Source organism: Staurois parvus, unplaced genomic scaffold (genome assembly GCF_062004578.1).
Source record: "Staurois parvus isolate SC_StPar_1 unplaced genomic scaffold, SC_StPar_1.0 ptg000422l, whole genome shotgun sequence".
Classification (NCBI taxonomy): domain Eukaryota; kingdom Metazoa; phylum Chordata; class Amphibia; order Anura; family Ranidae; genus Staurois; species Staurois parvus.
In genome coordinates this window covers 8,734,411-8,762,307 of record NW_028318218.1, presented here as the reverse complement: position 1 = coordinate 8,762,307, position 27,897 = coordinate 8,734,411, and the positions used below count along the sequence as shown (strand labels likewise).

General features: G+C 42.1%; 1 protein-coding gene across 1 annotated transcript; it reads right to left on the bottom strand.

Annotated features, from left to right (window-relative positions):
• On the bottom strand, positions 1 to 27,897 carry LOC149454645 (hydroperoxide isomerase ALOXE3-like). The gene is made up of 14 exons (XM_089687246.1): positions 27,751 to 27,897; positions 24,402 to 24,606; positions 21,361 to 21,442; positions 20,925 to 21,053; positions 19,281 to 19,384; positions 15,603 to 15,775; positions 15,138 to 15,284; positions 11,203 to 11,406; positions 10,179 to 10,265; positions 9,455 to 9,624; positions 9,229 to 9,350; positions 7,507 to 7,607; positions 2,352 to 2,522; positions 1 to 349 (listed from the first exon to the last, which is right to left on the bottom strand). Exons 1-14 carry the CDS (start codon positions 27,895 to 27,897, stop codon positions 170 to 172), a joined length of 2,022 nt encoding a protein of 673 aa, XP_089543372.1. The 3' UTR covers positions 1 to 169.

Genomic DNA, 27,897 nt, shown 5'->3' with positions numbered 1-27,897 from the left:
CACCAAGCAATCTTTTATTACACATACAGGGTTAATCTCTTAACATGTTCTTACAGATACAAAATCTCATAATCCTGTACAACATTCTGCTGTGGTGACAAGGTCTATGCTAATCCCAAGTGTGGATTGAGAAGAAACAAGACAGCCAGCAGGTCCGCCAGTATTCATGTTAAATGGAGACACTGTTTTCTATATAAGTTGGGTCCAGGTAGGGATAAGGCTGACGCATGGCCTTATTTCTCTCTTGGATGGATTTGGAGATTTTAGCCAGTTTATCCTGGAATTCCTTAATTAAATTCTGTGGGGTCTTCTCTGTAAAATGTACATTAGTGTAGTTTCCTAGATGTCTCTGTAGAGAAGAACTTTGAGGTTAGCAATACAATGTACATGTTCAACATTAAATCACCATATTGCTAGTAGTCAAATCCCCTTCAACTACACTTGTTCTGTGTTAAGTTTTACAGTTTATCCAAGCCACTTCGATGCTACTGATGTTAATGACACTCAGAAATGGAGTTAAATATGCAAACCAACATCTATTCCTGGTGTGTGCTTGTTGTGCTATGTACTTTTATGAAGTATTCCGTTCTTTGTATTGCTTCCTTTCTGGGAAATCCCTGGTGTTCCTGCCAGTCCCTGTTTTCCTATTGAGAACTCACATGAGAGCAGAGTGGTCAGTTCTCAAGTTGTGCTGGAACTCCATGTGCTCTGCAATGATCAGACATCTGCCTCCCCCAGCCATTCCTTAGCCGTTCAGTGTGCTGCTGTTTATCATCCCCCAGCTCTGTTCTCAACTGCATAAGGAGGTTAGAGGGTAAGTGATTTAGCAATTTTTTCCTCCCCCGTTTTTTATATCTATACACAAATGTTTTGCCTTTAATTTCCATTTTAAAAATTGAATGGTTTGTTTTACAAGCTGACAGTTTACACATACTTTAAAGTTACTAAACCCACAACAGTAAAATCAGTCTGTATATGCAGTAAAGCATGCTCGTTATACTCACTGTGGAACCTACGGGGTTAATCCTCTGCATTGTGTAAAAACGCAGTTTGATCCTGTCTTCTCTGCTACTCTTATTCAAATGTCCACATCTCATCTCCTGATAAGACAGACTAAACAGTAGCCATTCTGCACATGCTCAGTTTGGTGTGTATTGCTAGAGGTTTTCTTCTTTAGAAAGTGCATGTGATCAGCACAGGGCCAATCAGCACTGTCCAGAGGTTAGGGGCTTTGCATCCTAGAGAACGAAAACTCCTACAAGCTTTAACCAGTGTTCTGCTGGACGCTGATAGAAGTCATAAGACTGCTTTAACTGCTGATGAGAAAAGGTATTTAGCAGTTTATATTTACTAAAATAATTGCATTTCCATGTTGTGTGTACTGTGGGAGACCAGATATAGTGAATGTAGGGTCCTGGGTTTAGTAACACTAATGCTGAACTGAAGAAGTGACTTGGATAAGCAGCAAGACTGCAACATTACAGGACATTTGAATATGACTGTCAGGGATCCCCTCGATCCCTGCCGCGATGGTCCCGGCGCAGGCGCACTGCTCCGCCCTGTACATGGGCACTAGGTCCGGGCCGGCCGCGGCGTTCGAGTTCGCGCATGCGCAGTAGAAGCCGCGGCCGCCCGCTGGGCACCAATGGCAGCGCAGGATATTTAAAGGTCCCTGAGCGGTCATTTCGTTGCCTTCTGGTCTTACCTGCTTCCTGTGATTCTGTACCTGTGCCTTGTAAGTTTATTGACCCGGATTGTTCTTGACCTGCTGATTTCTCCTGCCCAGACCCTTGCTTTGCCTGACCTCTTCCTGGATGCCCCTCATTAGATTTGACCTCCTGTTGCTGACCTGGCGTGTGACCCGACGATTCTCTGCCTGCTCCCTTGTACCTTACCGTCCTCTACGTTACCAACTCGGCCTGTCTGACTTCGCACTTGCTCAGCCATCCATCCCATCGGGGTCACCCGACCTCCTCACATCTGGCTCTCCCTGGTTGGAGCCCCTGGCGAACACCCCTACCACTGACAGGTGTGCTCAGTATTGGCGACCTGGTCTCGGGGTACTACAAGTCCATCCCCACCATCAGGGGCCCTGGTGAACAAGTACCCTGGGGCTTAGACTCCGCGCTCTGGGCACGCCTGACCAGTGGAGTGCTAGTGGTGCCACACGGCGGTCCCTCACAATGACTACTAGCTATACTGTAACCTAGGTAATGAGCGTTTTCTAACATCACCGTAACAATTTGTGGAAATTGCATGTACAGAAGGCTCCATATGACATCACTTTGCACTAAATGTTCAATATGCAGCACACCTTTGTACATTGCTTCTCGCCAGACTCTGGCACTTACCCTATCCTGGGGCTCTCTGCTGATAAGCCACACTGTAGCCATGCCAGTAGCTGTAGTGTTCACATCTGGCAATGCCTTTAGAATATCCTGCATTGTGGTGACTCCTTTAAAGGTGGGTGGTGGACTCTTCATGGAGGTGGGTCCATTGGGCATCCAAGCAAAGAAGTCAAACTGCTCAGGAGACATGCATGAAAACAGATTGTATACAATCTGGACTGTTTTCAAGGTATCGTTTCTACACTATGAATCTACAGGTATATGCTTTAAGTCCAGGCCAATTCTAACATTCCTCTCCTACATGTAAACTTCTTTACTAGAAAAAACTTAGAAGCCCTAAACACTTTAGAAAGTTTCTAGAACCCTGTTCTAGAGCCTCTTCTTAAAACAAAGCCAGTTTATTATTCTTCAAACTTTATGGGGGCCAGACTGGCCAGTGGGAGTTGAAATTTTCCTGTCATCAGTGGGAGTAAACATTGCCATAGTTTGTATTAGAGGGAGGAACAGTGTCCTATTGGAAGGAAAAGTGCCCCATTACTGCTGACAACGAGAGAAATGGTGCCCCATTGTTGGTGTCCTTTGGTAGAACAATGTCTTGTATCAGTGGGAGGAGCAGCTCCAAGGGCCGGATAAAGGCAAGCAAAGGGCCACATCCAGCCCTAGGGCCATGGTTTGGAGACCACTGCTCTAGAGAATAAAAATGGTGGTGTTGCAGTTTATGTCAGAGTATTTGCGCAGTGGTTTTTCAAACACAATTAGGGAAAAAAAATGCTTTTTATTTTAATGCATGAAAACACAATACTCAATTTTTGGTAAAATAAAGATATTATATCAAGTAAATGGATACCAAACATGTCATGCTCTAAAACTGGGCATGCTCATGGAATGATGCCAAACTACAATACTTAATCTCCATAGACACGCTTTAAAAACCTTTGCAGGTTACTAGTTTAGAGTTATACAGGTGGTCTGGTGCTAGAATTATTGCTCTTGTTCTGAAATTTGTGGCAATACCTCACGTGTGGTGTGATAGCCGTTTGCATATGCATGTGGAATGGACGTGACTGCCATTGCATGCAGCATGGTGGGATTGGGCACTTAAATTTTTTTTTTTTTTTTTTTAAACATTGTCTCCACATTTGTGTTGGCAATAAAGTGATTAAAAAGAAGAAAATTTTAAACATCCCTGTGATAAGCAGTGACAGGTCCTCTTTATGGAGACATGGGGAGGGAATTAACCCCCCTTCTGCCACCTGTGAAGGTAATCCAGCAGCTCTTTAGCTGTTCAGATTACTTTTATTTTGCACAGAATCACCAGATATCTTGGTCATTGATGCAGCAATGACAGACATCACCCTTCCCATCCAAGGGTACGTCCTATGGATGGAAAGTGTTTAAACTGCAAAAACAAATTGTAAACTAAAAACAAATTTTAAAATATTTGCAAATAAAACGGTTTTATTTGCAACACACACGATCCAATTTGCTCGCGCAGGAGAAAAAAAAATATAAAAAAAAATTCCTTCCTGATCCCCCGAGAGGCAATCGGATATTCCCTGGATCAACTTTACCTATAAATGTTAGTAGCCAGTTATATTCTGTGTATCTAAGAAAGAATCCAGGCCTTTTCTAAAGCAATACGTCTTCACAAAGCTTGATAGAATAAATGGGCTACTACTATACACAAAATGCTAGCTGCCCATCACACCAGCCAGAAACCATTTTGATTTTTTTTTTTTAAATAGATGTCATATACTGGGTATACTTAACAAGGTGAGTGAAATTTAAATTTATATTTAGAGGAACAAAAGTCACTTGTTAAAGTCTACCAGTAGCTTTTAGCAAAGTGTGAACAGTGTAAGCAATCTGGTGACAGCAGAACCATTGAGATTTCTGAGGAACTTCACCTCATACTCTCAAGTGAAGCCAAATCAGAACAAAAAGCTTCCACATGCAAGCCTGACTTGAGACTGAATATTCAGAGATTCTTGCATAAGCTTGGCCATATCTGGATCTATAGAGAAGGCAAAGCCAGACTTTCTGTTCAGAATCCTGCAGGCAGGGAACCTCTGGGTTCTTTACTCCTCCCCATTTACCACTAATAATTTTACTGCCATTTGATCCAAGTACACAAGAGATTAGCGCAACTATCACTGCCAGAATATGAACAGCGTTACCAGAGAAGCTTTATATTTACTGCAATAGTTGCCATGTCACAGGTGCCCCTTCTAAATACTCAAATGAGGGCAACACAGGAGTAACAAAGTTTGACACTGGGCAGGTCAACATGCAGCACAGTGGGTCAGTAGCTCTACAATGCATGTGTACCCACCCCTTGTTCTTCATTACAAGAGACAATCGGGCATAGAACCAGATACAGAAAGGCCCAATACCAAAATTACTGTGGTGCACTGCATGTTGGATAGAGAGGTTGGTCCTGTCATTTCAGCAATGGTGGTGGGTTTTGATCATTTTTTATATTGCTTTTAAAAACACCAAAGACATACAAGAAAAAAAAAAAAAAAAAAAAAAACACGACAGTATCTTTTGAGGCACATTGCATATTAATCCATTAGTCCTAACGCCCAATACAGAAATAAAAAAACATTCCTGTTATAGAAGAAAAAAAATAGATTGGGGGAAAAAAAAATGCAACTGTCTTTTTCCATTCTTATACGGCAATGTGGATGGTCAATATAGTCTTTGAATTAGCCATTTGCATGGAGTGAATCACTTATTAGTTCCACAGAGGATATGTTGGCCATTCATTCATAGATTTCTAAGGTTTTAAAATGTTATTCACCCTTCCTACATAAAGTAAAAAGGCTGAAAAGTTGGACTGTTTGACAATTCTAATTTCCTCCATTGGGCAGATTTTGGACATCCTTCATAACAATTTGCCTAACATAGGTAGATTTATTGATTTCCAGTGCTTTGGGATTAGACTTGGCTTTATTCAATAAAACAGGGTAGTATTTTTTATATTTTAGAACTGGAAATTAGGTTTTATGAAATAGGACCACGCAAAGGACATATGGGAGGGAGATGGACGTGATCTTTTCCACCAGTTCAAGGATGCATCCAAAAAGCAGAATCAGGACAATACCACCATCTATGGGATATTGTCCCTTTTGTAAATTTTATTGCTTTTGCCCCACTTTATTACATCTCCAGTATAAGCAAGATGCCTACTGGTCCCATTTAAATATACTGGGGTATAATATCACCTGGTCAACAGTTTATAGTTACTCTACTAAAGAAAGATGAATTGACTAGTTTCAATATCTTGTTTCATCTGGAGACAGACTGTTCTAGTTCTCCCTCCCATTTGAATAGATTTATAGGTTAAAGGGGCTGTATGGTCAAAAGTAGGGGTTTATATAAATCTGAAATGCAGAGAGTAAGACTAGTAGCGTGAACAAATGGCTTTTCTATTGTATAAAAAGTTCTCCATGGAACAGTGGTTTTGGGAGAATTCTAATGAAGTAACTCAGTTCCAATCACCACAAATCTATCCTTTTACTGACAAGAATGTAAATCAAAATGTGGCCTTTCCCAACTAGATGTACCCGCCAACATATGTAGTATGAGTGGATCATCTGTTTTCCAGTAATAGAAAACACGCCTTGCAGGGCTGTTGGCTAGAACCTTCAGGATCCGGGTGCAAGAAACCATGAAAGGACTCCCTGGCCCATGCACTCCAGCCATGGAATACTAAGGTCCTGCAGTGAGCCCCCTTCTTGCAGTCTTTGGGTCCCCCTATAGTGGCGGATAACCAGGGCCCGGTTGCAAGTGAGACCTTTGGAGACCCTGGTAGTTCCGCCAGTGGTGTAAAGTTTTTTTTTTTAATTTACGTATATTTAGGACCCCTGTTGGGGGCTTTGGTAAAATATCAGGGGTCTAAATCAGACCGATGTTTCGCCTTTGAGACAGGAAAGGAGCTGGAGGACACCTCTGCAGCACGTAATAAATAGTTGTGTACAGAGCTTCACATTTATTCATGGAGGGATCAGTTACTCTACATGCCGTTGCCCCTCCTGTCCAGGTGTACAGGGGATCTGCACGAGCCCCCTGCAGCATGGGGCAGTGTCACAATCCCTATACGTACACCCCTGGCACCTGATGTCAGGTTTAGGCTTCCAAATGCAAGTGTCCTTCATAAAACTGGCCCCCTAGGCATGTGCCTACTGTAACCTGAACATACACTCACCAGCCACTTTATTAGATACACCTTGCTAGTGCCTTATCCCCCTCACCACTACATCACCAGCCTAAACCATTGATACAAGTCAGGATGAATCTATGCTTCCATGTTTACACCAAATTCTGACTACCACCTGAATGTTGCAGCAACCAGTCCGCCCATTCTCCTGTGACCTGACATAAACCAGGCATTTCTGTCCACACGACTACAGCTCATTGGATATTTTCTCTTTTCCAGAACCATTCTCTGTAAATCCTAGAGATGGTTGTGCGTGAAAATCCCAGTAGATCAGCAGTTTATTTAAATACTCAGACCAGCCCGTCTGGCACCAACAACCATGCTATGTTCATTCACTTAAATCCCCTTTCTTCCCCATTCAGATGCTCGGTTTGAACTTCAGCAAGTATTCACCACATCAAGATGCCTAAATGAATTGAGTTGCTGCCATGCGATTGGCTGATTTGCAATTTGTGTTACCAAGCAATTGGACAGGTGTACCTAATAAGTGGCCAGTGAGTGTAGATAAAATGTGGCTGGCAATGTGGCATTAGTTTTGGCTTCCATACACCCACATGATTGCTCTCCAGCATGTTGCAATGACTGTAAGAGCAAAATCTAAATTGGGCACACAAGTGTTTCAGGAATACAGGAAGATGCGGCTAAAGTTGCAGCACTGACTTATGCTGGCCATAGGTTATACAATTTTCTTGACCATTTTGCTTTAGATTTACCAAAAACCATATAACAGGTCAAACCTAACACTTTCAATTGTATCCAATTAGGAAAGCCCTTACACTACATAGTTGCAGGTAAATCTAAAAGGAAATTGGGCAGAAAATTGTAAGAAAATGTATAGTGTATGACCAGCCTAAGGAAGAAAGAAAACATTTGCTGACCTGACTGACAAGACTTATGTAGTGCTAACCAGGACCATTTATTAGCTTTGCCACTCACCTGACTACAGTTGACAGCTGCATGTTGAGCAGAACATGTATAAATCACCATAGTTAAGTACTTGATCAGAGAGCTCATGGACTCCAAGGAAGATGGGATTTCTGTCACAGGAGACAGTTTTAGTGCAGTACATTCAATACCAGTCTCACATCCCATAAAACATTGCATTTCCACTTAACCTCATGCACAAATTGTAGCGATTAGCATTCCATCCAGAACATATACTTAACATATTTGGAAAATGGCAGAACTCTAAATTGTATACATGTTTATAAAGTGCATTGCCACTATTTTTCATCAGTCCCTGCTCTAGTTAGAGATACCCTGCCCTGGTTACAAACTCCATGCAGATATTGTTGCTTGAGGGATATAAACCAAGGAGGCCCATCAGTGTAAGACCTGTGCCAATTAGGCCACTATACTGTAATTTACTGGCATGCCCTATAACATAGCCAAACACCTATCGGTCAGAATGGCTTTACAAAAAGTGTAAAAAGCTTTGGCCATTGCAAAAGCAACATGCATTTTTGATGTAATGACAAGGAGTGCTAGAGGGTCTATTGATGCTGGGTGGGGGGGCAATTTATTTTTGTTGGGGGTATCAATTGTTAAGGGAAGGGTCTATTGTTGGCAAGAGGAGTCTGTTACTGGGGGGCCAATTGTTGCTGGAAAGGTTCCATTGTTGCTGGTAGGGGTCCACTGTTCCTTGGGTGGATCTTTTGTGGGGAGTCTATGGTTGCTGGGGGTGGCCATTTTTGCTGGCTGTAGGGGATTTTATGGTTTTTCTGATAGGTAACAAATTCAATACAACATTACTTAGATTACTTACTTACATTGTGATACTTGGTCCTGTTCACTATTAGGCACCAAACTGGGAGGTGGAACCAAGGGATAATACTTGGAGGTAGGTAGGAAGCAGACAATGGGTTACACGGTACAGGGGGGAGTACCTACACCTATTTTCTGAGGGGGGGGGAGAAAGCAGTGGATGGCACCGTCAGGAAAAAAGGCTTACCGTTTACCAACTTTTTTTAACAAAGGCCAAGCTATCATTCTGGCACTGTGCTCAGTTTTGACATGCAGGACATTTAACCCATTCTTCCATACTTTGAGCCAGTCAAAAAAAAAAAAAAAAGACAAAAAAAAAAAAAATCAAAAAAACACCACACAAAATAGCTGGCTGGGTCATAGGGTGTATACATTAGAAAAATTACTAAGATTCCTGAAATTCTACTAAACAGGGAGGTAAAAATGCATTCACAGAATAATCTTAGTGCAAAACAGAACAGTAAACTATAGGGCAGAGTTAGAATTGGGACATCAGGTTTGAGGGGATGCCTGCAGTGCCAGCCTGGTTTCCGCTGGTGGTGCAGCTTCCATATAATTTCTTTTGCAGCTGATCCTTAGTGCTGGCAAGCACTAATGTGCAAGAATGATCCTGTGTTTTTGTCCATTTATCAAAAAAAAAAAAAACCAAACACAAACACAAACACAAACACAAACACAAACACAAACACAAACACAAACACAAACACAAACACAAACACAAACACAAACACAAACACAAACACAAACACAAACACAAACACAAACACAAACACAAACACAAACACAAACACAAACACAAACACAAACACAAACACAAACACAAACACAAACACACCCCATTTTAGTCTGCAAAACATTCAACCCATAATGTTCTTTTCAGGGCAGGAATCATACCTGAAGTCTGATATTCTAGGAATCCTTCCTTGAAAATCTCAGCCACCCAGGCCTGAAGTTCAGGGTCTTGGCTGACCATTTCATCACTGCTATAGTAGTAACTAACAATGCTTGACACAAAGCTAGAAAGGATAGAAAATCAGATTGAAGGATGGGATGATTTAAGGATGCTTTTAGTAAAATACATTTTTAAACATTTTTATCTCTAATAGGAGGAGACCTCTACCTCTCCACAGCTGACCAGATCTTCATACCATCATCCCTGTAAAAGTAGTTAGAAATGGACTCCATTCCTCTGCTTTCAATATCATCAGGGACACAAAGGCTGCTATAGGTCAGCCCATCCATGGCTTCCTTTAGCAGTTTTGGAATTCCGCCATTTCCCACCGCCACAGCCTGGGGAGAAGCCAATATTAGTGCTGTATAAGTAATGTATGGTTTCCACCACAGCAGTGCTGTGTTAGGGATAGAAGACAAATAGTCAACATTAGTAGGACATTAAGTGGACCTCCAATTAGGACATAATTAAGAATCAGTGTTTTGATCCTACCTCTGGCTTTGCCTAGGAATCTCAACAGTTGTGGTAATTTCAACATAGGAAAAACTGAGGGTGGGAAGGGTAGGTGGAGCAAAATCATGAGATGACTCATGAAGACATTAGCTGACAGTAAAAGCAAAAATATTTTGTTTTAGGCCTTGGACTGTATGAAGGCACTACTAGACACTTGACTAGAAACTGTCACTTTTATTTATCCCAAATCATTTGGAACACATAGGAAGAGGAACAAAACTTAAATACATGGCATAAGATCAGCAAAAGATTTAGAGTTGGGGGGGGGGGGGGGCGCATTCGTCTGGCACATTGTGTGGTCACCACAATAGCCTCAAGCAATAGAATAGACTAGTGCAATATTTTTTTGGTTACCACAAGAACAGACAAACATTCTTACTTTATCAAAGAAGCCTTTGGGTCCAATAACCTTTTTCCTGAGAAGTGTGTTTATTTCCAGTGTGTAGCGAAAATGTGGAATAAGCAGCTAGGGGGAAAATAGGATTACGTATAAAGGAAGTAAAATCTGCAAGGTCAAAAATCACATTTGAGACTCCAGTCAGATCTAACTTTTTTGCAGTTTAGGCATAGTCCATTTGGAATGTAAGCAATGACTGGCAATTGCGCAGTTTATGAAGACTGAGAAAATATTTTGTGAAACATTAACACCTCAAAAAAAAAAAGTCCCATTCATATTTGAGCAATGCACTAACCTTTTTTTTATTACAGGTACTTATGTAGCACCATCAATTAACACAGCGCTTTACATATACCTATCATTCACATCAGTCCCTAACCCTTAAGGAGCGTAGAATCTAAGGTCCCCAACTCATTCACACAGGTATTAAGGCCAATTTAGACAGGAGCCAATTAAACAACCAGAATGTCTTTAGGTACTCTGGCTTCCTCCCACACTCCAGAGGAATCCCATACAGGAACAGGGAGAACACACAAACTCCAGGCAGGTGGTGCCACGGTTGGGATTCGAACCAACAATCCTAGTACTGCCAGACAGAAGTACTAGCCATTTAGCCACATGTGTTATATTGTTTGGCTGCCAATGAGAAAGAAAAAAGGGTAAAAGAAACCCCTAAAAAAAAAAAAAAAAAAAAAAAAAAAAAAAAAAACACATAATGGGGCTTCCAAAGCACCAAGGTAAAGCCCAGTTCATTTTCATGAATGGGAAGAGTCTAGCAGAGCCCTGTTCACCATTTCACTTCTGGTCCCCGTGAAGCGCATTGCCTTTTTGTTGGTTTGCTTGTTGTATATCCTGTGGATTTGTATATACCCTTACAAGTATTGGAGTTTTGAATGGGTTGTCATGTACAGTAGTTGGGAAACATTAAGCAAGAAGTTGCAGGCAATTCACTAAAACAGGTACTGCAAAATATCTTGCAAGAAAGATTTACTGAGGACTCACTCACCTTATACACTGGATGTGCCATTGGAAGTTGCCTGGTGGCTGCAACAGAGAAGACCTCTGCTAAGAGATGGGTACGAAGAATGTGAGCATCAACTTCATGTACCTGGAAGTCAGAATTACGCACCCATATCTTGGCCAGTAACCAGTCAAATTCTGAGTCACTGGGCAGGAAGATTGGAGCATCATCTCCGGGGGTCTGAGATAACTGGAATACAGGAAGAAATACAGTAGCTGACAAATTGAAGTTAATGAACCTAATCTTCAGAAATTGGTTCACTCAAAATGCATTACAGTCATGATCAATAGCAAACCATGCAAGTGGTTTTCTTTAACTAGATGTTCATTACAATAAGTCTACAATATATTGTTACAAGTGTCAGTTTATATTGTGTACTTTAGAAAAAAAGTAGACTTTTGAAGCAATGCTTTTCCTTGTACTCACAGCATGCAGTAAAGTAGTTTCCTTATGCAGACATACTTTTCAAAAAAGGTGTGCCCTTATGGGCACCTGAATTAGAAAAGAACTGCAGACCATCAGCCATTAAAAGGTCACACCTGCTTAATGCTTGTATTGGGTGAATAGCTAGCTCACAACCCTATAGCCAAAGTCCTTATTGCACTTGCTCTGGTCAGCGCTCCATCCAGTTCCATGGCACCAATGACCATATAGACCAATGGTCCTGAACGAAAAAAAAAAAAAAAAAAAAAAAAAGTCCAGATCACATCAACTGAAGGCCAGAAAAACCAAATGGGAGCAATAAATGTTCAATCATTGCTGTCAGTGGGAGGACTACATTTGTAGTCCGTGGGGGGGGAAAAAAAAAAAAAAAAAAAAAAAAAAAAAAAAAAAAAAAAAAAAGCGTGAGTAGAACCCCCGACCCTCCCTTGACACCCAAATGACAACTTCCTGGTGCATCAGTTCCTTCAAAAAGGGATGTCATCGCTGGGGCCATCTCGTGATCCCTTGGGAGACTGGTTACGCAAAATCTGGTCGGTGGGGTCCACAAGAACTCCAGGCAATGCCCTTGGGCCACAATGTTTTTGACAAAGACACTGTTTTATCCCGCATTGTGAGAAGGCCCGATGCCTCACTCCCACTGAAAGAGAAAGGTCATTGGCTTTTGGCTAGTTGCTCTGGGGGTCTGAAGAGCACCACTCTTTACCCCTATTTTTTGAAAACTCCAGTTCCTTTTCTGGGGGTGTGAAAGGATGAAAAGGTTTCCTGACCGTCTTATTTTTTGACGGGAAAGCTTTCTTATTTGCTGTTCTATCCAACAGACTCCAGATCTGGGCTGAGCAACAGGTTCCATGAAAAGGGAATCCTGCAAAACTTCCCTTTAGACAGTGAATCCCCTGAACAGGTTTTGAGCCAGACTGCTCTCCTGGCAGAGTTGACCAATGCCGACGACTTGGCCGTCATTCTAATAAGACTCTGCAGATGCACCCGCCATATACTTTACGGCCTTTGGGAGGACCGAAAAAGACTCCAAAAGCCCTCTCCTGGAGGTCCCCATCTCAACATGATCCCCCAACTGATCTAACCAGCACTCCAAATTTCTTGCCACAACTGTGGAGGTCATTGCTGGCTTGAGGTTGGTCAGGGAAGAGTCCCAAACTTTAAGGCGAGAGTCTGCCCTTTAATCCATTGCATCCTTCAGGATACCCATATCCTCAAAGCCAAGTCAGTGAGCCTGAAAACCTGTGAGAAAGCCGCATTCAATCTGTTTCTTGTTCCATACAAGTGACTCATCTTCCTCGAAGGGGAACCTCCTCAGGGATTTGGAAAAGAAAGGGCCCCTTTCTGGATCCTTCCATTACTTTATCGAATCTGATACTTGGACCAGAAAGACTGTTTAGCCTGTCCCAGGCCTTGGTACATTGTCTTGAACGGACAGCTGGACTTTCTCTTCCTGGATTTCCAGCAAATTGTCCACCTCCAACGATAGCTTATATCTGCACGACCTAGCAACCTGCTCCTCACCCTCTTCACCTGAATCATGAGGGAGAGAAGGACGCTCTCTCCTTCTGAGTTGCTGAGTTACCTCTGTACCAAAAGCAGCAGGCTTTCCTAGAAAGACCAAACAGGGAAGGCATACAAATACACAACCATAAAAAAAACCCAAAAGCCCTACAGTAAGGATTGAAGGCACCATTGTGCCCCCTTTACCTGGCTAGGCTAGTGCCTGATGCACTTACATCCGCCGATGCCGCCAGGCCCTCTGCCTCCTACATCCTGGAAAGTGTGCAGCTTTGCTGGGACCTGTGGTCCTTTTGTCATTCCTGCTGGCCTCCAGAATACCGGTGAACCAGGACCAGAAGCACCTGCCTCTTCCCCTTGTGTTCCAGTGGCCAGAACCATTGCCGCCATGCCCCCACCGGCCAGGACCTGTAAAACACTGCAGGAAGCCAACTGATTGCTTCCCATGGCATGGCCACCAGAGACCCACACCCCTCCAAGCACTACAGACCCGGCGGGGACCCCCTGGCTGGCCATTGCGCCACTGAGCTACAAGAGGACAGAAGGCACTGGAACACATCCCCCCCCCCCCCAACTGCTGGAGGAAGGAGCTGGACTGGTCCACACACCAAAATGCATGGCAAGGACTGCCACCCCCCCCCCCTCCCACTGGAGTGCAGCCTCCCCCATAATCCAGTTTCCTGCAGCACTTCCACCATGGTAGAGTGTTTCCTGTGATTATGGGTGGAGCTGCACTCTCTCCAGGTGCTGTCCTGAAAGGCGATGGGCGAAAAAATAGAATTTGCCTTGTAGGCTCCACCATCAGGAGCAGACATGGCCAGGACCATACAGGCACCACTGTGCAGGTGATCACTCCTGATGGTGCCCGTCAGATGCCAGAAATATCCACAGCTCCCTTCAGCTTACAATGGGACTTTTTATTGCAGGGGCTAGTTTATGGCAAGTAGCAGGCTAAAGTATAACAGCCAATATGTAGACAGTGCTGTTTTTGTGCTCTGCCAGCCAAATTATTGCTACTGTTATGATCCGCCAGGTGGTGCCTCAGGCTGCCAACTGACAGACCTACCCAGAGCGTGGGGTCTAAGCCCGGGCTGTGCTTTCACCAGGGCCCCTGATGGTGGGGATGGACTTGTAACAGTCCCGGGCCAGGTCACGACCTCTGAGCAGGCCCACCAGTGGCTGAGGAAGCCTCCGGGGACATATGCAGGTACCGGGAGAGCCAGATGTGAAGAGGATGGTGGCCCCAGCAGGGTGGTAATGGATCGTGGTCCTGAGGGGGTAAGCGGGGTACCGAATCGGTGGGCAAAGAGTAGTCAGGTCACACGCAGGATCAGCAGGGTAAGTCAGTCCGTAGAATGGTCAGGCAAGCCGGGGGGTCAGAATAGGAGAAGGCAGCGTAGTCAGGGCAATCCGGGTCAATCACAGGAGAAGGCAGCGTAGTCAGGGTCAATCAGGGTCACTAGAACGGATACAGGAACTCAGGATCACAGATAGACCTTGCGGCAAACTGTGACAGTGCAGGGCATCTTTAAATAGTGCGCCCTGCACTGTCATTGGCCGGCTAGGACGCACCCCCGGCTGTCATTGGACGCCTGAGGCGCGCCCGCGGCTCCTACTGTGCATGCGCGGCGTCCTGTCAGCCGCGGCTCGCCGGGACCTAGTGCCTGTGTCCCGGCGTGATCTGCCGCCAGTGCGCATGCGGAGGGAGACACTGCGATCCCTGACAGCTACATTCTGCAGTGTAACAGAATGCTCCCGGTACCTGGAATAAGTATTTAAGCTAACTGCAGTGGTCACACGGGGATTGTTGATATGCCTTTATTTACGGATTTGCCCATGCCAAAACATTCTCCATGATGTTAACATTTTAATAATTGAACCAGTATGTGGTATTACAGACTAATATGCAGTGGTATATGCCTTGTTAAGCTGCAAAAAAGTTTTAGAAGTGAACTAACCTGGATTGCAATTGGGACAAGAAGATCCTGAGGATTTTTCCACAGTAGACACATAGGGGCTGCAAGGTATTGTTGCTGTTCATTGATAGATTCATTTGGAGGAATTTTTTCAAGAATCTTATAGTCTGCCAGAAAAATATGACCATTCTGCAACAGTTTATGAAATTTGAGTTTAGCCATATACAACCAAAAACAGATTTAATCAACTATTAGAACATTTAAGCAGCCTCAAACTTTTTTTGCCAGATTTTTCCTTATTGGGAAAATTTCCCTGCACACATTTGATAGAAGGGCTGGAGAAATATTACCAATGGAACACAGGAAGAAAAAAAAAAAAAGTCCCTTTCTGATCCAACGGGGTAGTGAACAAAAAAGTTTGAATGCTTGCCATCCAAAATTAAACCTTTTGGCTGAAGTTAGGAGTAAATGCACACAAACAATTGACATTACACTTGATATGCCTACCTGAAGTTCTTTCTCTAGGTTTGTTGAAGCCCCAAGGGACGAAGCCACTTTGTGTTCATCAACTGGAAAGTTGTTTGGGATTCTGAAGCATTTCTTTATCAGTATGGGGTTAGCTCCATTCAGATATTGGCTACCAAAGAAGAAATCCTCCTTCCATATCTCACTCACTAGATCTGAAACACAAGATTAAATAGCAGACAGGGGATCATCAGGTTTACAAGTGCCTCTGAAGGCAGATTTATACAATATACCAGTTTTGTTGGGAGTGCAGCTTTACCCAAGCTATTCCCTATGAAGCTATTTATTCATTTTTGACCAATTCCCTTAAATCTTGGCTCAGGTCATAGGATGAGGAGCAGAGGCCGCACCAACCTTGCACATTCTTTGTGTCATCTTTATTGTATGAACAGAGTAAAGGCACATTAATGTCCATAATGCATTTGAGGTAATCTGGTCTCCTAAGCAAGTCACAACCACAGGAGGGCCATCCAAAAGGCTGATGCATTTCAAGGCTGTCCCCTCTTCCTCCTCCCCCTTGAAATGCATCAGCCTTTTGGATGGTCCTCCTGTCACTTTCTTAGGAGACCTGGTCACCTTGAGTGCATGGAGGACATGAATGTGCCTTTATTTACAAGTTGTTTGAGTATATATTTATTCTGTTCATACAAAGATGTCAAAAGGGTAATGTGCAAGGCCAGTGCATCCTCTGTTCCTTGTTTTTCAGTACCTTTCCTAGGCTCCCCAGCCGTTAGAGGGCAGCAAGGACAATGTCAGTCTCAGAATAGCCAAGGATCCCAGATCCATCACTTACCAGCGCACTGCTCTTGAGCACAGGAGATTGTTCATCTTTGTCCTCTAGGATGAGGAGTGGTTGAGTTTTGTAGTCCCAGCATATGAGAATTCGGGCAGGACTAAATACTGCTTGGGATGTCGATGTAGCAGACATTGTTCTCAGTTCAAAAAACCCAAGTTGCCAGCTCATTCTGGCAGATAAATATTTCTGCACTTTAAGGATCATACAAAAAAAGTGTACATGTATGGCTAAGATGTACTATCTTCTCTTTTGCCCAGACAAAAACATAAGGAAACACTATGTAGGTTGCCATTGCCCACCATTCACTAATGCGATCTTCCTTGCTTAACCACTTGAGCGCCGGACGTTTTTCCCCCAATTCATGACCAGGCCATTTTTTTCTATTTGGCACTGCACTAACTGGTAAATGTTCAGTCATGCAATGCTGTACCCAAATGAAATTTAAATAATTCACACAAATACAGCTCTTTTGGTGGCATTTGATTACCACTGGGTTTATTTTTTACGATATAAAACTAAAAAAAAGACCGAAAATTTCAAACAAAAAACTGCTACAGGTCTTTGATAAAAACAAAAAAACAAGTTGTATATTGATTGATTTGCGTTAAAGTTATAGCGCTTACAAACTATGGTATACACACACTGGAATTTATTTTTAAACCTTGAATGGCAGTGATCAGCGACTTCTGAAACTGAGTGAGGAGGGCAATCTGACACTGACTGGAACTGACTGCCACTGACACCACCAGTGACATTAATACAGTGATCAGTGATAATACTATACACTGTACTAACGACACTAGCTGGGAAGGGGTTAAACATCTAGGGCAATCAAGGGGTTAAACTTGTGCCTGTGTGTAAAGCGTGCCTTTTTTACTGCTAGTACTCCAAGTCCAAAGATCATTCTTTGTACAGAAAAAAAAAAAGCCCTGGGCTGTGATTGTACACAGCTGACCAGCAGGTCCAGACCATGAACCATTGACTGGGGACTTTCCAACAGGTGTACAACCACAGCAGGTGCCAGCCAGGGCCATGCATGCACATGCCTAAAACCTGGAAGTAGGCAGCAACGCATGGGTACGTCAGTGTGTCTAAAGTGGCCGCCCGTCCACAGTACATTGCAGATGGGCAGTCAGTAGGTGGTAAATAGGAGTAATGGGCCCATAATCATGCAGCAAATAAGTCAGAACACCTCATCCGCTCAAGACACTGAAGACATTGTCAGCTGACAGCTAAGCAACTAGCATTAAAGCCCAAAATAAAATCATATAGTGTTGCGCTCCCAAACCTCCAATTATTATATTATTTAAATCACTTAATCTCTATCCTAAAAATCATATAATAGGAGAAATGTGTATAAAAAAATACCAATAATTAAAAATGATGTCTGATTAATCATAAATTATAAATACTGATAATCTTATGCTTTATATCAATTCAAATTAACCTTGTGCATAAATGAATAAAAACAATGAAAAAAATTATGAAAAAAACGTCCCATATAATAAAAGTGACTTTGTGCTGAAAAATCTTCAATCTTTAGATTGAAGATTTTTCAGCACATTAGATTGAAGATTTTTCAGCACAAAGTCACTTTTATTATATGGGACGTTTTTTTCATAATTTTTTTCATTGTTTTTATTCATTTATGCACAAGGTTAATTTGAATTGATATAAAGCATAAGATTATCAGTATTTATAATTTATGATTAATCACAGACATCATTTTTAATTATTGGTATTTTTTATACACATTTCTCCTATTATATGATTTTTAGGATAGAGATTAAGTGATTTAAATAATAATATAATAATTGGAGGTTTGGGAGCGCAACACTATATGATTTTATTTTGCGTTTTGCCACATTGGTAGTTATGTGCTAGAGGTTGCGATCCAACTTTAAAGTGTTTAATAAAGAGTTTTTTTTTTCTGCTTTCTGGCTCGCAAGACACTTCAAATATTTTGGCATTAAAGCCCCTTTCACATGGTACGGACCAGTCAACGGATCTGCCTCCACAGTGGGTGATCTGTCTTCTGATCCCCGCTGAGCAAGCGGGTGACAGGTCCACGTCCACTTGTGCAGAGTGGACATGGACACGCCCGCCGTCCTCTATGGGCGGCCAGATGGAAAGAGACCACCTGTCCACTTCCATCAGACTGCCATCCGATCCAGTGGATGCAAGGGAAACAGATCCCCATCAATTTTGTTTTGGCGGAATGGATTGGACGGTGTAAACAGGCACATGCCTGTTTATACCCACCGATCCATAGAGAATGAAGGTTCCGATCGGGCAAGTCTGCCACACCTGTGTGAAAAGGACCTTAGAAGAATGAGCGTACTGGCAGCCCAGGATTACAGGTTTTCCCAATTTAAAGTAGTTTCAGAGACATAACTACTTAAGAGCTCCTGCTATCCATGGTCTTTCACTCCCTGTAAATTAATTGCTAAAATGAACACAAAGTACTGTGGATATGGGGAGAAGACATGTGGTTTAAAGCTGTACATCGATGCTTAGGCAAAGGTAGAAATAGTGAATTCAGGGGTAAAAAAAAAAAAAAAAAAAAAAAAAAAAAAAAGGTATCATAAAAAGGTATTTTTGTTATAACAAAGGATAAACAAAAAAAAAAAAAATTTGACTGGGCAATCATTAGAGTAAGCTTGCAAGTCAGATTTTTTTCCTTTTCCCCTGGAGTACCACGTTAAGACATATCTGCAGTGCCTTCTGGGCATTACAATTCAGCAGTTCTGAGAGAATTATCTTCATTGTTAGGAATTTACCAGTTTTATAAAACATGATGATTTACAATGTACAATTACAGTAGTATTTTATAAAGAATATTGACAGAAGCAGATTTTACACACCTGAGATCTGCGATTTGCGTAGGGTGGATAGCTTTTTGATGTTTTCCATGTCCTGCCATGAATCAGTGTTGCATGTAAATCCTTTCAGCTTAGTTTCTAATTCACTGAGAAGAACGAACATGTGTTAGACTCAATGACCAAATGTGGAATACCCATGTTATGGACTCCTAAAGCTGGTACACAAAGTTCGCCGTGATTTATTACATAGTGTTCTGCCTCAACCTATAAACAGATATACTGTAGGCAGGCTCAGCCATTACCTGGGATTCATGAGCTACTGAGCTTGTGTAGTTTGGTCAGTAATTGCTTATGTTCATCACAGCACTTGTCAGGCTGTTACCCATCAGATTATCCAATCAATGTGACATTTCTTATTCCAGCTATAGTGCACATCTGTTCTGTCAGTTTGGTTCAGAAGTTGGCCAAATTTTAGCCTCGACCTTGGATAATAGCCTACATTGAAACACTTGCAGGTTCCCTTAATGCTGAGTGTAAATATCCAAGCATAATAAGGGGATATTGCCTACTGGAAAGAAAAAAATAGAAACAGGCCTTATAAATACTTATCCCTAGCAGGAGCACCATGTTCTAGCATTAATAATGGGGCAGCACAGTGGCTAAATGGTTAGCACTTCCACCTGGCAGTACTAGGGTCGTTGGTTCAAATCCCAACCATGGCACCATCTGCCTGGAGTTTGCATGTTCCCTGTGCCTGCGTGGGTTTCCTCTGGGTACTCCGGTTTCCTCCCACACTCCAAAGACATGCTGGTAGGTGAATTGGCTCCTGTCTAAATTGGCCCTTGTATGTGTATGTATGAATGTGAGTTAGGGACCTTAGATTGTACATCCCTTGAGGGTTAGGAACTGATGTGAATGTACATTATATATGTAAAGCGCTACGTAAATTGATGGCACTATACAAGTACCTGAAATAAATAATCATTTAATGGTTTACTTTATTGGTCAGAGGGCTGATCAGCTATAGTAGTCTCTTGGGTTGACAACATGCCAACAGGAGAAGAAAGCAGAATGATAGATGAGCTCACTGAGTAGCCTGGGCTCAGAGGTGGGACAAATCATGCTGGCTGTCACAGTATGGTAGAATGAGGCCATCTGATTATACAGGATTTATATAGCGCCAGTTTGCGCAGTGCTTTACAATATAAGGGAGACAGCACAATTACAATACATTTCAGTACAGAAGGAATATGAAGAAATGCTTGAAAAATACAAAATGGAGGCAAAAGCAGTTTTTCATCTTAGATGGTGTGCTTCCAACCTTGTGCAAGAGTCTGGCGGTCTAAAAATATCTATCTTGACCGGTTTGGTGAAGAGAAACATTGGCCAAATAGGCACAAAATTCCCCACATGCACTCAATATCTTGCACAAAGCATTCTTGGAAAAGTGAAGGCTGTAGCACTGCACATGAAATTTTTAGCAAACTCAAATTGGGTGTGAAGGTCAGGTGTCCACAAATGTGACCACATGGTATATTGTGCGGTAATTGCATTTTGAGAAACACCGATGCTGATAAATATATATCAGCAAGCCAGGTATCTGTAAAGTGGACTACCAAATGTGTTTTTGTTCAACTTTACTGTTGCAGCTTCCACAAATTTTCTAAGCATAGGCATCATACATACATGGCCAGGGCATTGAAGCCAAAGCTGAATTCCTTCAGCAAGGAAAACTGGTCATTGGGGGGCAGATGCTGCACTTCATCATGAGCTACATCAATGCAGTGAGGGACACCTTTTGCATAGACTCTCCACCTATTAAGATAAAAAAGGACATTACAAGATTTGTTGGTTTTAATAAAAGCATTACTGGAGCAGCTTTAACAGTGTTTGGGTGTCATTCAAAATTGATGGCACCACAGACACTACTTTGTTGAAGTTACTATAACAAAGGCACATCAGAACGTAGCCATAAATACAGATATTAAAGACTGCAGTCAAAGAATATTAAGTGTCAAAAGCAGACTTCCATGTACATCAAGATCCTTCTATGTACATTGTCAATCAAACATGACCCTATAGGAGACAGCCACCCCTCTTACCAAATTACACTTTCACTCACTTGTGATTTTCTCTGTTCTGCTCCAATTCTACTTTTCTTTGTTGTTTGAGAGCAGGATGAATATTCTCACTTGAAATAACACCTGAAAAACAAAAGATTTTTTACTTAAGACACCACAACAACAATTGCAGCCAACTAATGCTATTAACCACAAGTCAACTTGTGAGCACAGCTTCTACTACATGACAGTGGCGATTCTATGCTGATATAGCAACTCTTGACAGACTTCTACTCTAGTACTTGCATCATTACAGATTAACAGCTCCTCCTTCTGTAACATGGTATGACAGACTTGCCCTGCTTTAAACACTGAAGTGACAATCCTAGACACAATAGACTGACAATCTATTGTTATTCAGTTAGGGAAAGGTGAGCAATAACTGTATTTATCTAGGTCCAAACCCAAACTAACCCAACTTCATGGCTTTCCAAGTCTTGTTTAGGACACGCCATATGTTTTCCTGGTAATAACCTCTGCATTATATGGCATTGATTTTTGTGGTTTAGAATAGTTCTAAACTAGTTCTTGTTCACTGTTCAGTGACAGTTGCTATATTAAAAAGGGATACCCAGCAGGGTATCAAAATTGTGGACACTAAGTATTAAGGAAAAAGCAAGAAACTGATGGGAGACAAACCTAAGATGTTGAGTGCAGTATTGCCATGTGTGTTTCCATCTAGACAGATTAGAAAAGATTCAGGCCAAAAACCAAAGCATTTTCTGGGAAAAAAAAACCCATCTCAAACCCCACATTTCCAGTGTCCATCCCTTCCTGCAAATGGCAGGATGGAGGGATCAAGGGGCCAGCAGTTTCTGCAGAGATCCCACCCCCATGGCTTTATATGTAATGGGAAGAAGTAGCACTTGAAAAGACCTTTTCACATGGGGCGGATTCCATTCTGAGGAGTTTACAGACCCCTCAATCTGAGCAGAGCTGCCAGATTACATCCGTGTCCACTCAGTTTTTGTACAGCAAACGTGGACAGATCCTGCTCGGCTCCACATGGGCGTCTGGGCATTAAAAAGACTTCACTTCCTGCTTAAACCTGACTACAATCTGCTCCACCTCAACAGAAGAGAATGGAGTCCTTCAGTTTTTTTTTTTCCCAGGACCGTAAGGATAAATGGACCGTCTGATTAGGTCCCCCTGAAAAACTGACAGGTGAACCCAATTGAATGCCCACGTGAAAAGGGGTCTTAGGATTCCCAACTTGTGATTTTCAGAAGTTCTTAACTGCATAAGGAGACTTATCAACAGTTACTAAAAAGCGAACTTGGGCTTTAAAATATCTTGATAAATAAGGCAGCGCTGAAAATTCATAAAGTGACCGATTCATCAAGTGTGAGCACTATATTGCGCTAAAGTTAACAGTATTAATAAAGTGTACCGTCATGAGCTGACGTAATAAATAGTAACCTATAAAACAATCGTGAATCAGTGTGTAATGACCAAAAATGACATGATTAATAAAATCTGGAAACATGTAACAGTCCAAATTTTTCCATGAAATCCGTGCACGCGAGTTCTGTGATAAGGATCACCAGAAGCGCAATATATATGATCATGTGTATATATTATCCTCTGTGGTCATCTGGGTTCAGGCAAGGAAGAGGAATAATCTGGCACACAGATAGCATACAAGGCATAACGCCAGATCTCACTCACAGGACCCTCTCAGTATACAGGAACAGCTCCTCAATACTTCATCACCACCGGACAATAATAGCTCAAAAAAGGATGTTTCCACCTTAACAGGCTCGTAAACCACAAGCCAGAAACAAAGTGCTGATCGTGTAGTATTTTATTGGTATGCAGAAGGATCAATCCACAAACAGCTGTCAGCAACAAACTTACAGGGACAAAGATAGCCGTCGGCCTTCCATGTGGCCTCTATGGCATGATATCACTACAGCAAGGCTCCTCCCTGATGTGTTTCGTGCGCATGCACATTGTCAAAGGGATCTAGCTCACACTTGATGCATCAGTCACTTTATGAATTTTCAGCGCTGCATTATTTATCAAGCTGTTTTGATGATACAGATTCATCCTGAATGCTAGCTGCTATTGTTCAACCAGGCGCGCGCTCATTACCAGTTTCTCACGGGCTTTAAAATATGTCGGGATGGACAGACAGACAAGTGGACCCTTCACCAATGTTGAAGAATCAGCTATATCATCATCTTGGGGTTTCTATACACTTCTACACCAATGAATAAAGAAATACATTTATAAGACTCCAAACACAAAAGGAACAGAAGGCTAATGGAACATATTAAACCTCCCAAGCAATATATGAACCTGATTTAGATCATATTGGGTCTCTGAATGAATTGTAATTTCATTCTGCGTAATATTTTGATGGTCAAATTGCAAAATTGTAGCTTGTCAGATGGAAATAGATGCATTTATCAAAATTGGCATTAATGGTGTGTCTGTTGATTACAATCACTGCAACTTCACTTCAGCACTCACCTCAGACGCATTGATTGGTTGTATTATGTCCGCAAATACCCTCTTCAGGGACCAGAAAAGATGACTGTATTGGCAGTTCAGCATTTCCACTTACCACAAAATATACGCAGCGCCTATCAAATTTTGCAATGCACAAACCTACCAATTACATATTTGGTAGGAGCTGCATATACTTTGCGATTTGTTTGTAATGTACATAAAACTGGTTACTTGCCATCTGCATGGGAGTACTGATTGCCACTTACAGCAAGTGGATAGCAAGCTTCAGCAGGCTTTCAACATGCTTTAAATACTGAATCCTGCTAGCAGCTTGCTTAAAGTGGCAATCAACACTCCCATTAAGATCTGTGTTCAATATTTACAAAAAAGTTGAAGGGTACTTTAAAAAGATGCAATAAAGCTTGCTGAAACATCTGCAAATGCTTTGGTCAAAGTTTGTTGTTCATACTGCTCTTATACAAGCTGAAGCCTATGTGAAACAGGCCTTAGGGGGAGGCTTAGAGTAGCACATTAGACGGTAAAGTTAAATACAGAGCAGAATACAAAGTAAAAATAGACAATATCTTACCCTTCCCTTCAGGTATCTCCACAGTCATAAATTTCGATATCCACTGATAGAATGGAAACTGGTAGATCTGACCACTGGGGCAGGTCACATTGACGTACTGGCAGAACCAGGCATCCAGAGGGAAATTTAAGTAGGGCTCCATAGACACCCGAACAAGTAGGAGCTCACCAAGATCTTTCTCGACATATATATCAACCACTGCCACCTAAAAGAGTCTTGAGAAGTCAGATCCATCCACACCAACTACAACTCTTGCATCTTCAATGATGGAGAATAGAGTAGATTACTGTGCAATAGTGGCTTGGCACATGTCTCTCTGCTTAAATGACCAAGTCACACCCTGCTGACAGTTAAAACCAAACGTTAACTATAGAGGTTCTAACCCTTTTGTATATGTAGCACTTTCTGGTGTGCTACTAGAATAGTGTAGGCAAATCTATTGTGTATGACTCATGGTATCTGATTCTGCAATTAAGGTTGGGTTACTGCAGGTCAAGCTGGATGGTTTAAAAGGTTAGTACTCTATTGCCTCCACCTGGTTCTGGAGGACCATTGGAACCTTCCAGAAGCCAGTGAGCAGAAGAGGTTGAGACCCAACCTCCATGTTTATGGGAGTCTAACTAATCCCTGGTTTACAGGCCCTGATAGAGTGGCGGACCAGCTCATAAATATGAGATAGGCAGGCCAGCTGGGGGAGTTGGGTGGCAGATGGAGTGCTGAGGAGATGGTCAGTGGCTTAGGAGGGGTACTGTAGGTCTAGGGGGGCTGACCTCCAGGCTAAGCTCGAGCTGACTCAGGAGAATCCATTCAGCAGTATGGCATGTACAGGATCAAGGCCTGGGAGCAAGGATGACAGCACACCCAGGGATTCACAAGGGAATGGACTGCCAAATGTAGCAATCTTTAAAAGGGCAGTGCTGTGCCTAATCTTATCCTTGTCCTGGGAGATCTTCAGAGCAGCCTGGTAGAGTCTGCAGGCTGTGGAGCTGGAATCAGTTCTACAAGGGAGAAGAGACATCTTTGCATCTAGTTTACAAGTCAAGCGGATTTAGAGGGGGGGTTGTTTGCAAGTCCCTCGCCCATAAGGGGCAGTTGCTACTGATCCGCAAAGACTGACAGCTTTCAAAGAAAAACAGTCCAGGCTCTGTTTCTGTAAATAGGAAGGAAGTTGTCCCCATGCATTGATCAGATCAAGCTGGGCATCCCTTAATCCCTTTTACACTATTCAAGTGATTTTCCCCTAACAGAAACCAAGCTCATGGACTGTTCACTGACTGGATGAAAGTGTGGAAAATGCATGTTGCTTGGCTGTGCAGAGCTTAGGGGTACCTAGAAACAGTGACCTTCAAGAGGCTAGCATTACACACAAAGTATCCAAAATGGACATTTGGCTAAAGTTAAGATGAGGGCATTTAAGTTTTCAAAAGCAAGCACTGAATTGAGTATAGCAAAGAGATGGTCAGGCAGCAATATTTTATTAAACTGTCAGTGCTTAAGGGCAGTCAGATCCAACCCCCTACCACTGCACCCAAGACTGATCAGTTCCACTTGAGCCTTCATGTACCACTCGTTCTCAATATCTCCCTGCAATTCCTGCCTTTGCTAGATGAACATTCATAAATATTAGTGCTACTTTACCCAACATGTTGCCATAGTAAGAGCTACCCAAGTACCCTCACATTTCCTGCCTTCTGACACTGTTACTGTTCTGTCTCTCCAATCTAAGCATTGATAGTGTGATCTCTGTAACTTACAGTTGTGATGAGATAGCGATAACTTCAACCTCAGTTGGATACCACAGTCAGTGTTTATTCCATAAACTGAGAGAATCTTACAACAATGAACATTCGATAGGTCAAAAGATCATGTTTCTACTCCATGCCATGGGACTTGCTGCAATGCCCTTACTGGGAATAGGGATGGGATATCTATACAGCATTAACTAAACCAACGGAAAGGCAGGAGCAGAAAAAAATATAGAAACTCTTAAAACGCATATGATAGTCAATATGACAGTTACCCACTGCCAACTAATAAGGGGTCTGTTTGAATGTTTCCACCCAAAAAAATTTTCCTAATAGAAAACTTGTTAATCTTGGGTGAGAAAATATAAAAATGACTCATCTGTGGGAGATAAAGTTATAGCTACTAATCTAGTGTATACATCAAATATGTCAAAGGGCCAGATGTTGACTCTAGGCTCCTATGGCCCAATGAAAGACTCAGGGGATTTAGGACTATCCTAGGATAGCATTGAGGGGGACAACAGGGAAGACTCCCAACTTCTTGAAAAAAAATCTCCATGTGATAGGGCAGGGTAAATCTACCTTATTTGTGATCAGGAAGGCATTGCCACAGCATGTTGCACATCACAAACTACCTCACCTAAAATCAGTGCTGGATTTATAAGGGGCAGTAGGCACCCTTTCCAGAGCAGGCCCCAATCTCTCTTTATAAAAATAAAAAAAGGTAATTATAAAATTAGTTTAAAATAAAAATTGTGTGTGTCAGGCTATAGAACAGTTAAGCCCAAAAAAAAAAAAAAAAAAAAAAAAAAAAAAAAAAAAAAAAAAAAAAGGATAAGTGCTTCTGGCAGCAGATTTACATTTCAATGTCTCATATTTTACTATTTGAGAGGTTATAGACTGCCAAGCAACACTTTTCTGTTTTAATTCAATCTCTATGTTGAGATGCCGCCCCCCCCCCCCCCCCCCCCCAAGGTCTAAACCTAGCACTGCCTAGAGGGCAGGAATATGCACAGGCCCTTGCGATACGCAGTTTTTTGGTTTTGTGATCTGTCCATAGACCTAAAATGACAGTCACCCGGGCAGCCCAAAAAACAATTTTAAGAGTTGTCATGATTGCAGTTACCCTCCATTTTGACACGCAGTAACATCAATATTTTTTTTCTCTTTTAAATAGGTGAGGGAACAGTTTGTTCATGTTGTCCCACTTCTCTAAAGTCTAAAAAGGCACACATTCTAAACATGTTTTATGGTTAGCTCTTAAAATGTAGTGCAAGAGTGGTAATTCATAGGTCATTGATAAAGGTTTAGATACAAATGAGATCAGCTTAAAAAAAAAAAAAAAAAACACCAAAAATCCATGACATCTTGATCCACATTGCGCCTAGTCCACACTTGTTTCATCAGCACATTACTATATTCTCCACATTGCAGCAATAATTACATGCAACATACAATCTCCAAAGTGTCTACACATTTTACTAGAGTGACACCTACCAATCACTTGTCATGTGTTGCTGTACTTTTCCATATCATTACTCAATGTACGAATTGCATTATCTTGATAGCATAACTCATTGACAACCATATCAAAAAATACTCACAGATCCAGGCAAGTAGTTGCTCCAATGACGGGGCAGTTGGTGTTTGTCACTTTCTCCATTCACTCCCACAAGCATAATAAAGATATTATTATAGGTGCCATCAGTCAGGTCTTTCCCTGTGGCTACTATCAGGTTGTAGACCCCCAT

Bases quoted from the DNA above. Each gene is read 5' to 3' on its own strand.
- LOC149454645 (XM_089687246.1), bottom strand. From the start codon at position 27,897: ATGGGGGTCTACAACCTGATAGTAGCCACAGGGAAAGACCTGACTGAT. The intron at 21,443-24,401 runs GTAAGATATTGT...TTTGTTTTTCAG, and splicing joins GGAGATACCTGAAGGGAAGG to GTGTTATTTCAAGTGAGAAT. The intron at 10,266-11,202 runs GTGAGTGAGTCC...TTTTCCCCCTAG, and splicing joins TGGCACATCCAGTGTATAAG to CTGCTTATTCCACATTTTCG.